The sequence below is a fragment of the Lissotriton helveticus genome, chromosome 6 (genome assembly GCF_964261635.1).
Source record: "Lissotriton helveticus chromosome 6, aLisHel1.1, whole genome shotgun sequence".
Lineage (NCBI taxonomy): Eukaryota > Metazoa > Chordata > Amphibia > Caudata > Salamandridae > Lissotriton > Lissotriton helveticus.
The window spans coordinates 1,110,764,531-1,110,779,661 of record NC_136067.1 but is presented as its reverse complement, the minus strand read 5'-3'; the positions used below and the strand labels follow the sequence as shown (position 1 = coordinate 1,110,779,661).

Genomic DNA, 15,131 nt, shown 5'->3' with positions numbered 1-15,131 from the left:
GTCACGACAGCTGTAACAACAAATAGTGGAACGTGGGTATGGCACCCCACCAGGTCAAGGTCCACTAGGCTTATTGTGCGTGGACCGGCACCCACACCTCGTAGCGCTCACCAGATCTGACAGTTAAGTGTCGTAGACGCACCAAGTAGCTCTACAAGCTTCGGCTCAACCCTCCGTCTCCCATGGGCACCAGCGTCAGGCAAGGAAGCGATGAGCAGACGACCATGCGGGGCTCAAATTTACCAGCAATCCAGCGGCTCCAGGAGGCGTCCGCCGAGGAAACTAGCATCCAACAGTCAATAACCGTACCGGACCGTTATTATGGGCCACCCGCATAGGAGCTGCAGACCACGCCAACCACCGAACAGCGACGGCCCACCACTCAGGATGCTGCACTGGAGCTCCACAGCCTGGGCAACCTGTTCCAATCAGGACCACAGAGCATCAGAAATTGTGCTGGGGTTTCCATCCACACAAAGTGTCCAGTCAGCAGCCAGATCCAAAGGGACTCAACACCAGGCTACTGTATCATAAGTAGGAGATTTGGCTCTAGTTGGATAGGGACCAATCCCCTGCAGCACCATGCACATCAGCAGTCACAGCAGCGCTGGCAGGACCTTGACTGGCAAGTGGTGCACCAAGCCAATTAACCGACGAATATCCGGTGCCCATATCCTTTGCTCAACAGGGGTCAATAGCGCCACACAGCACAGGAGCCCAGCAAAGAACAGAGGGGGAGGGGCCAAGGCCAGCGCCGCGGGTCCGACACCAGTGCTGGACTGACAAGTCCAGGGTATGACAGTGCACTGTCAGCTCGTGCACGCTGGAGGTCTAGTTCCAAACATGGCAGTCCTCTGCCCCGACGATTGGGCACTCAGCAGCACCACCCGTCCGCTCACACCGCCTCACGACCAACAATTGTAGGGCTCAACCCGGCAGGGGGGAACCGGTTGCACCTCACAGGCGCACGGATCAGCTGCAGCTCCAGCGACTACCACAAACGCCAGCGCCTCCACGGACGCACTCTCGCGGGCCCCCCCGCCCGGGTTCCAACGTCCGATCCTGCAGGGAAGGCGCGGCCGAGCCGTCTCTCCACACTCCGCCGGCAGAATATCCCTCAGGAGTACCACCACGGGCACAGCAGTCTCTCCGGTCAGTCCGCTTGATCGGTACCGGGCCGCGGCCGGCAACTTCCGGTCTGCCCACCCGGTGTTGTTACACTTCGGGCCGGCCACCACGACAACTCGAGTCCCCCGCTTCACCGCAGGTGAAGGCCCAGACTGCCCAAGTCTACAACTCCGGCTCTTTTCCACTTCCACCTCGTGAGCCCGGACTTGGACCGGTCCGCACCGCTACCCCTCCGCCGGACAAATCCGACCTCGGCGCCACAGGATATCGGCAGGATAGTGCGAGCGAGGCGCGGGTCTCATGGAGCTGAGGGCTTACGCGGCCATCTTGTGTGGTCGCGTAGCTCCTCCTCACAACTACATAAATTTAAAGAATAAAATTAAGGTCCGAATAAAACATTACCTCCTTGTTTTTGCCCGGTTGTAGAGGGGTCATTGGAGAGGCTAGACTGTAGGACTATTCAAATGGAGATCAATCTAGACCAGCTTCTTCATAATTAAGGCTTCCGTCTTTTACCCATTAAACCAGAGGAAACTGCCCTTCATCCAATGATTGATGCATTCAACCACTCTACATTATTCACATGATTCTCCATGATCTTCTCCAGATAGTTGTGGATCTCATCAGCCTACATGTGGTATTTTACCTGCTGTCGTGTATTTGTGTCACAAAGACTTTTCCTGTGATTACCTGCATCACAATTTACATACGAATGATGCAGACAACTCAATGTGTTTTTGTTTGCTCAACTATGGATAAAAGATGGCTTTCATTAGAGAGCTCAAGTATTGTGACTTTGGCATGTGCTGCAGAAAGGCCAGTGACAGCCAAGGCTGCTTACCACATCAGACGTGTATTGGAAACTGCTGAAAAGAGCATGTGTTTTCCTAAACATACAGCCACATGGCTACAGATACTTTATCCTGAATAGTGTACATGTTGGTGACATTTCACAGTTTTTTGTTGTTCTTTTTACAACAATTTGATTGATTTTCTTTTTCTTTCTGGCTTTAAAACATCAGCAAACAAATAACAAACACAATTGGATTGAGGTAATTAAACAGTGTTGTACAATTAATGTTCTACGCCAGAGGAACCCATTTGTAAATGCAGCATAGTAAGTAATCTCTTCAGTCCCCTGGAGAGCATTCATACAGAAGATGATCAGTAAGAGAATGAAACAGTGCAGATGTGCAAAGCGAGCAAAAAGTGGAGAAAGGTGATAGGGGAAAAGAGACTATCACTCAAATAAAGAAAATCCATGGTACCATATAGTGGCCCCAAACCATTTCAGATTGCCCAGGGTAACCCCTTGCTTCCTATAGAAACTGGTTGGCAAACATACATTAGGTCATATTTTTTCACCATTTCACAGTTAGTTTTTAGAGCCTCAGTACCACCATTTTCCTGGTAATATCTTGATGTACTGTCTTCAAAAGTAAATCATAAATCAATGGAGTTTGTTCTTTTCAAATGCCTAATAACATAGGGTTTGCCCCGATTTCAGGTGAGTCCTTAGTCAATTTTACCACCCCCTTCACAGAACGGATTCAGTTTAGGGCACATCCATAGTGTATGGTAGAAATCCTGAATGTGACTACAACCCCAAGCATGTAAATCATTGCTGTCCCTACCAAACTAAAACATATGTGCAACTATGTATTAAACACTATGTAGTATCTTGATTTGCTCCAATCTGAATTCTGCATTCATGGTCGCTTTACGGGGTATGGCATGATGATCACGGTTTTAATATGAAATATTTGATTGCTAGTTTACGCCATCAAAATCTTTGCTTCATCAAGTTTGTTTTGGCTCTTAAAAGTGTGTGCTCATCCTTTTAAACTACTAATGAATGTTGTCCCCTTTTGCTGTCCTCAGGGATGTTTGGTTCTTCTCGAGTACAGTATGTTGCAGACCATACACTGAAAATTGTTTTCACCAATGAGGACCCCTCCATTGTGATGACTTACGACACTCTTCATGGTGTGCACACAGTCTGGGCTCTTAGAAAAGTTAAACTTGAGGTAAGCAGTGTATTTTATCATATTGTATTGTTGTTTAAATTTTAAAGTGCTTCGTACCCCTTACAAGTCTCTGTAGCCCATTTTTTAAATTGATAGCACAGTCGTATTTGAGTGCTTTAGACTGAAGCGTGTCTGTCTGCTTTGTGTCACGTATGGGTAATAGTCCCCGAGTGTTGGAAAATGGCCCTCAATGAAGGGTCACCCCAAACATTTTGCCTCCTCCTCCTCTTTTTCTGAAGTCTGGTTTTATTGGCTTTAGGATTCTGAGCAGTTTACCACTTCCCACCAGTGCTATAGTGCATGTGCTTCTCCTCAAAACATGGTGACATTGGTTTATCCACAATTGGGATATTTATTTTATCTGTAAGTCCCTAGTGGAGTACACTACCTTTGCCCACGGCCTGTAAATTAAATGCTACCAGTGGGCCTGCAGCACTGATTGTGCCACTTCCACAAGTAGCCTTTAAACATATCTCATCCCTGCCACTGCAGAGCTTGTGTGTGCAGCTTTGCTGCCACTTCGACTTGGCATTTAACACCCCTTGCCAAGCCTTGAACTCCCCTTTTATTACACATAAGTCGCCCCTAAGGTAGGCTTTTAATAGCCCATAGGGCAGGGTACTGTGTATGAAAGATAGGACATGTAGTTTTAAGTTTTGCTTGTCCTGTTAGTGAAAAACACCTCATTCGTATTTCACTTCTGTGAGGCCTACTCCTCTTATAGGTTAGCATGGGAATTCCTCATTACACATTTGAGCTGTAATTTCTGATTGAGAAGGCGTAGCTCTGTTTTGTTTTAGATCATTAGAATGGTAATGATAAATCCACTTTGCTGGTAAAGTTTGATTAAACATTACTGTTTTAGATATGCCACTATTAGAAAATTTTGATTTCTCTGCTCTTAAAGCTCCGTGTGCCTGCAGCCTGTCTCCAATACACGCCTTGACTTTGTGCATTCCCTCTAGACAGCCACACACAAAGTAAGGGTAAGTGTGTCTTAGTGCCCATCTGCACCCTGATGGCTCAGCCTGGGCAGGATGGGAAGGAGGATACACATCTGAATAGGCAGTGTCCTGCCCCCACACAAAGGGTTGATTACCTCCCTGTATTGAGTCTTGTGCCAGAGCTAGGAAGAAAGGATCTTTGTGCACTTCAAAGACCCTTCTTTGAAGCCACAGCCACTTCAGAGACACAACTGGGTATAAGTACTAGGCCTCTGACCCCACCAAATCAGCCACTTCTAGACCTGTAAGTAACCTTGGTCAGAAGAACTACTGTGCTTCTATAAGGACGGTCACTCTGATGGACTGCTGCTCTGTAAGAACTGCTTTTCTGCTGTGCTGCTGTGCTGCCTGCTGCCCTCTGATCCTATTGAAGGAAAGCTGGAGTCTGCCTTGAACCCAGAGTGATCTCCAAGGGCTTGTTTGTTGGCTTGCCTCCTGTTGCTTGAGACTCGGGGGTATCAAAGTCTTAGCACCTGCTCCTGTGCCTGTTCCATTAGAACTAGACCCAGGTGATTGCTCCAATGAAATCGACTAATATCCAACCCAGGTGTAGCCAAACTTGTGCATCAACCCTATTGTGGGAGAAGAATCGAAGCAACGCAGGCAGAACCAGCGAATCGCCTTAAAGAACCGACTCAACGGAACCAATGCATCTCCGCCGCTTCAGTGTGGGAATATCTATGCATCCCCTCGATTGTGTGCAGAATCCCAGCGCATCGTCTATGGAATCAATACCTCTGGGCTCGGCGCATTGCTTACGGAACTGAAGCACCCCCACCACTGCGTTAAGAAAATCGACACATCACTCCACTGCGGGTTCGACATTGATGCATCGCTCAGATACACCCCGCATCTTGCTGTTCTGGCCAGGATCAAGGGTGTTCAGTGGACCTGCGTGCCTGCTGTATCTGTCCTGCGCTCCATCGCGGTCGACCTGGACTCTTAACTTTGCCCTGGTCCAGTGCGACAAGATAATCCCTATAGGCGCTTATTGCTTCTAAGCACTTTTTTCACTTTATATTTTGGAAAAAATGTTATCTCGACTTCTACGTATTGGATTTTTGTCAGTTTGGTCCTGTATTATTTACAAAAGTATTCTTTATTTTTATAAAGTGGTGTGGAGTCTTCTTTGTGGTGTTTTCACTGTTACTGTTTTATGTGTTGCACAAATACTTTACACATTGCTTCTTAAGTTTATCCTGCCTCCTCTTTGTCAAGCTACCTGAGGGTGAGCACAGGTTAATTTGTGGTGTGTCTGTGTCTCTGTGCTTTTCTGTGAATTTTAAGTGAAAAGGAATGATAGACAAGAAGTTTTAGCATTTGATGCTGGTGTAAAGATGAATAAAAAGTGTGCGAATACATATGAGAGTACATTGGAGCTGTTTCACTTCAAGTATGTAGCTGCACCTACCTGTGGGTGGAGGGGAAGTGTGAGAAGAAATGTGGTCATACATGCTGATACCTACCTTCTATAGAGTTCTCTATGAACCACAATTTATACTACTATCCGTGTGGTTGAAGGACCTACATTTAAAGATTCAGTCTTGCTTTAACTGTATCTTGTGCTGTAGAGTTTCACAGAGGATTGTTTGGGGAGCAACCAATAGGGAGGTGCATTCGGTAACTAGCCCAGGTGTGTGCTGTGCGTAATCCACCCAATTAGCAGGGGGAACCACCCTTTAGAATGTGCATTATACTGTCAAAGATAGTGCACACCCAAATTGATCCATTATAGGGCGTACGTAAGGTCTTCCCTTGTATGACTAGCCATGATATGTAGTGCAAATAAGACAGCGCTAAAGAAAGATCATATACACCTAAGACCTAATCGGGCACCACATGTAAACTGTAACCCCCCAAGGGAATGAACTGGTTCAGGTAATACTTTGTTTTGCAGCATGAATTATATCTGGATTCACGTGCATTGCATTATTACGCCATCTAGTGGTTGCATCTGGAATTATATCTTTCAAATTCCTCTCTTTGGACGATGTTGGCCATTTGGTGGGATGCTCATCCCTGCATGACATTATACATATTCCTCTAGAAGTCCCTGTGCGCGGTCACCTGTTAAGTACAACTCCGGAAGCAGAGGTAATTAGCATAAGTCTTTATTTATATTAAGTGAACAACACACCGTAAACAGGAGTGGTGTGTGTGAGCCTCAGAGTGGATCTAACTAACAGTTGGAATATGTGCTCAACTGTAGGGATAGAACTGGCAGCTGTCAACATTTCAGCTGGTGACGTAATGTGAAGGAGGGGTGAAAGAGGGGAGAGAGCGAGAGATAGACAGGAGGATAACTTAAGACGCAACCCATCTCCTCCCCTAAGGAAGACGAGACTAAATTAGTCACAGTAAGAAAACACCTGGATAACTTGTCGCATGAAGGGGTCCTTGTGCTTGCTAGGTTTCTTCCAACTTGCTTCTGCATTTGCTGGTACATGCTACTTCCATAAAGTCTTTCTCCATCTCATTGTCCTCTTTTGTCACTTGACAATCTTCCGAGATTACAAGGCTGCCTGCTTCTGTAGTGACAATGTCAATATTTTCACTCAAAGTTTCCTCACCATTCTGTATTTCACAAGTGGTGGTAAAGACATCAGGGTTGGGTGACATCCCAGAGCCAGAAGAGTTAATGTCTCTGTATTCGCCGATTGTTTCTATAAGTTCAAAGCCAGTTCCTTCTCTGCTAGTCTTGCTACTTGTAGGCCGGGATATGATATCTCTTTCTTCTCCGGAATGCTCACTTTCTTCACCCAAACATCCAAAGATGCCCGGTTCCTTGTCACTTTCCTCCTTCTCCACACGTGTATCCATATTGGTGTTCTTTGGAATCACATTCAGTTTTGTGCACACAGAAATGGATTTAGCATGCCAGATTCTACCATCGCTAAGGAGTGCAGAGTTATTAAATACTTTTTCTACTATTAGGGAATCTGTGATCCTGCTCTGCCCCATTCCCATTTGTCCATTTCTTTTTAATCTCACTCTGTCTCCTTCCTTTATTTTCATTTCCTTTAACATATGTTTGCTGTCGAAATCCTTCTTGCACCCACTTTGTGCCTTTTGAATTCTTCCTCTGACTGATCCCTCCGAACATTTTGTTCTCTTTCCCTTCTTGAGCCATCCCATATGGTTCTTGAAAATGGGAGTCCTTCCTCTCATCATTTCGAATGGGCTTGCCAGAGTATTCACATCCGGTGTTATTCTGTATTTCCATATCATATTGTAGACTTCTTCCCTCCAACATCGTCTACTTTTGATGGCTCGTTGGATTGTCTTTATTATAGTCCTTTTTACTTGTTCCATGGCACAGTTGCCATTCTGTCGGGAAATAGACGTTTTTTGGTGGGTAATTCCATTTCGCTCAATGAACTTTTTAAAAATTTCAGACTTGAATTGCCTTGCGTTATTACTTGCTATTGTTATAGGTATACCCTCTCTCGTGAATATACTGTCCAAGAAATTGACCACGTCCGTTGCCTCCGTTCTCCTACAAACCTTCAGTTCTGGCCACTTCGAGAAATTATCAACTAAGACCAATATGTTCACTTGTTCCTCATTAACTTGTATGGGTCCAATTATTTCAATTTCTACTCTCTTCCATGGCATGTATGAGTAATTTAATGGTTGCAGGGGTGGTTTGAGATTTGCTTGTGTTTTGTTCTTGTCCTGTTGTATTACAAGTACTGGTTCTGATCTGTTGGGATTAAGGGTGATTCCCAGTTTACCCTGGTCTTTCCATCCCAGCACCGATGGGCCAGTGGCAGCCACATATAACTTACTGCTTGTTACTCTTTCTTTGAATCTAAAGTTTAGTTCTCTAAAACCCAATAGTTCAATTCTTTCGCCCGTGAACGTTTTTAGGATTAAATCAGGTTTTTCCATGTGTCTTCCTAATTTCCCTTCGAATTTATTTTTCCACACATCTTGGTTGATTAAGGTGCAGGGTGACCCGGAGTCTGCTACTATTTCAATGTTCACACCACCTATCTCCACAAAGCACTTGGGTTTTTTCTTCTTAACCATTCCTGTTTCTTCACTATCACTTTCTTCCGTCACGTTTAATACACACAGGTTGTAATCTGAGTCATCCGGCGATTCCTGTTCCTCATCTTCTTCATCCTTTACATATTTTATATTCCCCCATTGTTTCCTTTTCCATGCTTTTTGAAAATGCCCTATTAGTCCACACTTTGTACATTTGTTATTCCTAGCCGGACATTTCCAGTCGCTAGCTAGATGCTTGTTGCTATCACAGCGGTAACATTTCAATTGATCTTTTTCCTTTATTTTTCCTTTTTCTTTTTGTTCTTCACTTTCTTTGTACTTGTAACCTGTTTCCTTGTTTCTCTTTCTACTAATTTTTGCCACTACGCTTACGTTGTCCGTTTTGTTTTTAGTTTCACAGATGACTTCTTTAGCGCATCGCCCATTCAATTCTGCTTTCTTTACGATCTCAATGACATGTTGTAGTGGTTTCTCACCCTTTGACCATAGAGCATCTTGAATGTTTGGGTTTGCGGCACACATAACTATCTGATCCCTAATAAGATCATCATGCATTATTCCAAATTTGCATGATCAACTCCAACACATAGTCTTCTATACTTTCCTCTTTGTTTTGCTTCCTTCTATAACATTTGTATCTGTGCACTGCAACACACACCGTTGGCTTATAGTAACAATCTAAGTCTTCTATTGCCTCATTGAAAACGTTTCTTCCTTCTCCTTCTCCTATCTTCTTAGTAATATTATTGTATACTTTCAAACCACCTGCACCCAAACTATGTAATCATATCTTCTTTTTTTCCTCAGGTTTTAGTGGTTCATCTTCCTTATCAAATATTGTGATGTAATTACATAAGTATTCCTTCCATACCTCCCACTTTATTAATGGTGTTCCTGTACCTTTCAAAAACGCTTCTGGTGGCTGCAAATTGTAAATGTTTCCTGTTGCCATTTTTTACTAAAATGTTCTTTTTTTTTTTCCTTTGCCACCCAGGTAAAAATGTATTTACAAATGTGGTCCTTCAACGTGATACTTATCTTAGTTTCTATTATTATTATATTTTGTTTACACAATTCGAGTATAGTTCCATAAATGTATCACCTGTAGTAAGTCCATTTAGTCAAACCCCACTGCTCCGCAAAGAGATTCTATTATCTTCCGCTAGTGGTTAGTTTTATTTCCGTATTTTATTTAATTACTGCCAGTCACATTTGCAGCTTGCCGTCCTTGACGCACGTTTAGTGTGCGTGGAGAGACTAGACCAGCAACTTCCTCACTTCAAAATGGCGCTGATGCATTTTACGTCACTCAGTGTGCCTCTGCGCGCCAAAATTAAGACGTGCTTCCAGTGACACTTGACGTCTACATTCGTCTCGCGCTGAAGAGAACTCTCCACAAAATGCTCCCGGTACTTTTTACTTTCCCTTGTCATCCGCTTTAAATTTCTCTTTTAGCATCCTTTTCACAAGTATTCATTATATACAACTCGAAAAGTTCTCAAACGCCACTCCGCTTCTTTTACTTCAAACAGATTTGCCGTTCCGTGTGTGGGTAGTTTTTATTTTTCATAACTCTCACACTTAAGCTTACTGTGGTGTATGCGTTTATTTCACACAACGTTCTTATCTTTTTGGCTTTCCACACTACACCCTAGGGCCCCGATGTAGGTAAAATAGATTTACCGATTTTAAATTACCGAATCATACCGATTCGGTAATTAAAAATCGGTAAATCTAAGGGGTTGAGATGTAGGAACATCCAGATGTTCCTGCTACCGAATCGGTAACAATCGGTATCGTGTCCCTACACTTACCGATTGGGTATCTACCGAATCGGCATTTACCGAATCGGTATGTCCCGATTCGGTATTTCCCGAATCGGTAGATACCCAATCGGTAGATACCGAATCGGAAATGGCATCCCATAGGAAAGCATTGTCAAAACCGAATCGGTAATTCCCGATTCGGTAAATACCGAATCGGTAAATACCGATTCGGTAAACACGTGATCGGGGAAACAAGGAAGTGAAACCAGCCAATGAGGTGGAAGCACCCTCCCCCACCCTAGCAGGGAGTGGCTACCCATGCAGGTGCAACTCATCAGAACTTTCTGGAAAGGAAGCCAGAGCTGAACAGGGAGACTGAGCAGCAGAGAGAGATTTGGGAGTACTGAGTACACAATCAAAATGGATAGCAGCTCAGAGTGCCAGAAGGCTGACAGGAAGAGAAAGGTGAAGTTCAGCAGCTCGGAGCTGAAAGTATTAGTGGAGGAGGTGGTGTTGGTACACAGGCAGCTGTATGGGAGGCTGTCCCTCAGTGTACCAGAGTCAACAAAGAGGAACCTGTGGAGTGCCATCAGCGAGAGGGTGAATGCAGTTGGTGTGACCCCCAGGACATTGGATGACCTCAAGAAGAGGTTCTATGACATCAGGAGCCTCACCAAGAGGAAACTGGCGGAGATCAGCAAGCAGGCAGGACTGACCGGTGGCGGCAGGAACCCCGCGCCCCCCTCACGGAACTGGAGGAACTGGTATCGACAACTATCGAGAGGGAGAGTGTGGTCGGAGTCGGGGACCTGGACAGCTCAGCCAGAGCCAAAGCTAAAGGTAAGAAGCATGCACAGCATGACACACCCTACCAGACACCTCCCCATTGGCCCCCGTGTACAGCCAAACCCCAGTCCAGTACTGCTAGCAATTTAAATGTGCAAAGCATGATGTGAAATGTAGCCAGCTAATGTAGGAACTTTTCACTTTGCACATGACACAGCAATGCACCTTAAGAAATAATCTGAGTAATGAACTTCACATGTGCAATGCATTTATTGTAGTGACAGTAAGACATTTCCACTCAGTTGACAAAATCTACTTTATTCCTAGGGCCACCATCAGGTAGTGGAGCAGCAGCTGCACAGGCCTCAGCACCAGCACCAGCAGACAGTGTGGTGGCAGGGCCAAGCAGCATGCCTGAGTCGCAGGAGGTGGAGGACAGCAGCGAGACTGCAATTGAGGATGACTCTGGACATTCCCTCTTGTTTCCCCACTCCCCCCAATTGTCCCAATCCCCAACACTCCTGTTCTCCCCTGAGAACTCACCCACACGATCCCAGCCAGCACCTGCCACAGCCACAGCCAGGAGGATAATAGTGGCCCCATTGTCCATCATGGAGGGAGATGCGGGTCAGGCACCAGATCCCACACCAGTCACACCTGTGGCACAGCAGCCCATACAGCAGACCAGCACCGAACGCCGCCGTCCACGCACTTCCAGCAGTGGCAGTGCTTTACCATCACGGGAGCCCAGCGTCTTCCAGGGGCTAGAGGGGAGCATGGTCCGGATACAGCGGTTGCAGGCCAAATACATCCTTGCCTGTCACCGGCAACTGCGACAGCACAACCTGCAGATGGGGGAGTTAACAAAGGGGATTGTTGACTTAGTTGCAACCACCCGGGAAATAGGCACAGGTATGGGCAGAATGACAACTGCCATGACACAGCTGTGTGCAAAGTTGGACCAACATGAACACATACGGCGCAGGGATGCCCGAGTACAGAACCGGGGAATCAACAGGCTTGCGGCATCAACAGCCCTGCTATGCCGCCGTGGGGCAAATATGGAGGAGTGCCTCACTAATAACACTTCTGAGGTGACCAGGGGCATGGCCCGCATCACCAGTGCCATGGAGGCACTAATTATTTCAAACACTGTAGTCAATCCTGCCCTGGACGTGGCAGAGGCTGGGGACAGCAGCAGCCGCAGCAGTCCTGCCAGCACACTGTCCGAGCCGCGCCGGAGCACCAGGCGCTCGGCAGAGGCAGCCGGACACGCTGAAGGGGGGGAGGCGCATCCCAGTGGGTCAGCCAAGCGCAGCAAGAAATAAGACTGCCAGTGTGGGTGATGCAACCATGCACAGTTCCTGACCACCTATTGTTTTCTTCTTGTTCAATTGTTGCACATCAGTGCTGTCACGTTGTTCCTACATTAAAACATAGCATTTCTTCACTTTCACGACATGTTTGTGCATCTGTACTCACTCAGAAATAGTTGTCTGTTATCTCCTCACGTCTGTACCTCCCATCACTTGGTGTAGAGACTCCTGCAGGTTGTGTTAGTGGCACAGCTGTGTCATCGTCAGGGTCCTCGTAGTCAGACAGCTCTACCTCTGTGCCCTTCTTGACCGCAAGGTTGTGCAACATTGCACAGACAGCAATCATCTTGCAGCAGGTGATGGGGGTATATTGTCTAGCACCTCCGCTCTTGTGCAGGCATCTGAACCTGCTTTTCCAGATGCCGAAGGTCCGTTCTACTACATTCCTTGTGCTTTTGTGTGCACGGTTATACCTCCTTTGGCTGGGTGTTGAGGGGTTGAGGTAGGGGGTGAGTATGAATGAGCGGAGGGCATATGCACTGTCGCCTAGAAGGAAAAGGGGTAACATTACTCACATGCATACATGTACTTCACACAGCTATTTGGGTCATGGGGGTCTGACACTGTGTCTTACCTAGGAGGTATCCTTCACCAAATTCCCCTGCCGTCAGCCGTGCATAAATTCCGCTATTTTGAAAGATGTAGGCGTCATGGGTACTCCCTGGGAATTTTGCTACCACGTCAGTGATGACACACTTGGCATTACAAATCACCTGCACATTTATGGTGTGCGTTGACTTCCGATTACGGTATATATATTCTGTGTCAGCAGGGGGACAAATCGGAATGTGTGTGCCATCTATGCAGCCAATGATGTGGGGGAATCTTGCCATCTGATAGAAGTCTGCTTTTGTCTGTACCAGTTCTGCATGGGTTGAAGGGAAGGAAATGTAGTGGTCCATCCTTTCTATCATGGCGTCTAGGAACTTATGGAAAAACCTTGACAGGCTGCTCTGGGTCACCCCTCCTGCCACAGCAACTACACTTTGATAGCTGCCAGACGCAAGCAGGTGTAGGCTGCATAGCACCTGCACGTGCACTGGGATTGCGTGTGCCCTTGGGGTGGGGTGCTGCAACAGGGGTTTGAGGTCCCTAATGAGCTCCATTATGGTCTCTGGGTCCAGCCTGTACCTCTGTAGGATCTCTGGATCTGTCAGCATGAACAGGGTGATCCGCTGTCTATACACCTGCTCCTGTCTCAGCCATTCCCTCTCTCCTTCCTGCTGTAGCCGTTGCCGTCTTGCTATGACATAAAAAGCTGCCATGGTGCAAGCAGCAATGCATTTTGGGTCCTTTTTTGTAGGTTGCACCTGGTTACCACCTGATTCCAATCCATGGTAAATACCGATTTTTAAATACCGATTTTGACGCTAAATCGGTATTTCAGAGCTTTCCTACATCTCACTCTTCAGTTTTTCACACAGAATCGGTTTTATACCGAATCGGTAAAATTGCCGAAGCGATAAATTTACCGATCGGTATTTTTATCCGGATTCGGAGTTTTTCCGAATCGGTATTATACCGATTCGGAGATTTTTCCGATTCCATGATTTTGACCGAATCGGTTTGTTACCGAATCGGTATATTTGCCGAATCGGGGATATTCTACCGAAACGGTTACCTTACCGAATCGGAATTTTTACCGATTCGGGCGGTTTTCTGACTGCTACATCCCGAGGGCTCGATACCGATCGGTAACGGCCGAAAATACCGATTTTCGGCCGTTACCGACCGACCTACATCGGGCCCCAAGTGTATAAAATTTCACGTAGTACACCTTCCTGTTCATTATCTTCTACAAGAGTTTAGTTTATTTCTTTCTTAAATCATTCATCTTTGCAAGCATCCGTATTTCATTTTTTTCCAGGTGCACTTGCCTGCTTATAGATGACTTTTTTAAATCTTTGTTTTTTCGTTTCTGCTTCCACCTCCTTATTATTCTTTTGTTGGTGGGTCCTTCGGTGCGCTGTCCTCCGTCCTCGTCGCCAAATTTGTTAAGTACAACTCCGGAAGCAGAGGTAATTAGCATAAGTCTTTATTTATGTTAAGTGAACAACGCACCGTAAACAGGAGTGGTGTGTGTGAGCCTCAGAGTGGATCTAACTGACAGTTGGAATATGTGCTCAACTGTAGGGATAGAACTGGCAGCTGTCAACATTCCAGCTGGTGACGTAATGTGAAGGAGGGGTGAAAGAGGGGAGAGAGAGAGAGATAGACAGGAGGATAACTTAAGACGCAACATCACCATCCTTAAATAAATGCACTGTAGTCACTCCAGTGACCTTTTTATGAACTGTATGAGTGTGTTAAGTAAGTGGATGGACTGCAGTTGTTTGAAACGGAACTCCTGAAAGACATAGGTTATTCTTTTTGGGAATAACGCATCATTCTGATCCCTGGCGTGGTGGCCATCGGATCTGGGAACAATTCCTACTCCCACCCCGAAAGGATACTTTTGGACGGTGACCTGAATTGCAAAACTCAGGTGATTAAGGGCACCCTATCCTCTTTTCATGCTCTCAAAGTGATTGAAAAAGTCACACCCTTTGATCTTCTAAAAACGGTGACTTTCGCATTTGTTCTGACATGACTGGATTATTGTAACAGTCTTTACCTGAATCTGCCCAAGGGGTCCCTTAGGAAACTCCAAACTCTTCAAAATGCTGCAGCGTGATTCCTCTTAAAAACTCAGACTTTAAATTTGGCAAAAGCATCGGTCAGGAAACTGCAATGGCTGCCGGTTAAACAATGCGTTGTCTTCAAGGCCTTATGCACGGCCTATAAGACCCTTCATGGGCAGGGCTCTTCCTACTTCAAGAAGAATCTGAGGTGGTATGCACCTGGCAGAACTCTACGCTCTATTTCCGCTTTGCATGTGTTGGTGCCATGCTTAACATGATCCTCCTGGGATGGCAGAAGCTTCTTCAGGTCCATAGCATTCTATTGGATCCATCTCCCTCATGATCTCAAAGCAGCTGCATCTCTTTATTCATGAAATCGGTAAAAACCTGGCTCTTTGTCCAGAAATTT

The 15,131-nt window shown here is 45.9% G+C and overlaps 1 protein-coding gene across 1 annotated transcript in view; it reads left to right on the top strand.

Annotated features, from left to right (window-relative positions):
* Window positions 1-15,131, top strand: part of ANAPC1 (anaphase promoting complex subunit 1) — an 815,950-nt gene that overhangs the window by 96,227 nt on the left and 704,592 nt on the right. The window contains exon 7 of the mRNA XM_078648767.1: window positions 3,010-3,155. Coding sequence (XP_078504893.1) covers window positions 3,010-3,155 — 146 coding nt within the window. The remainder of the gene's footprint in view (window positions 1-3,009; window positions 3,156-15,131) is intronic.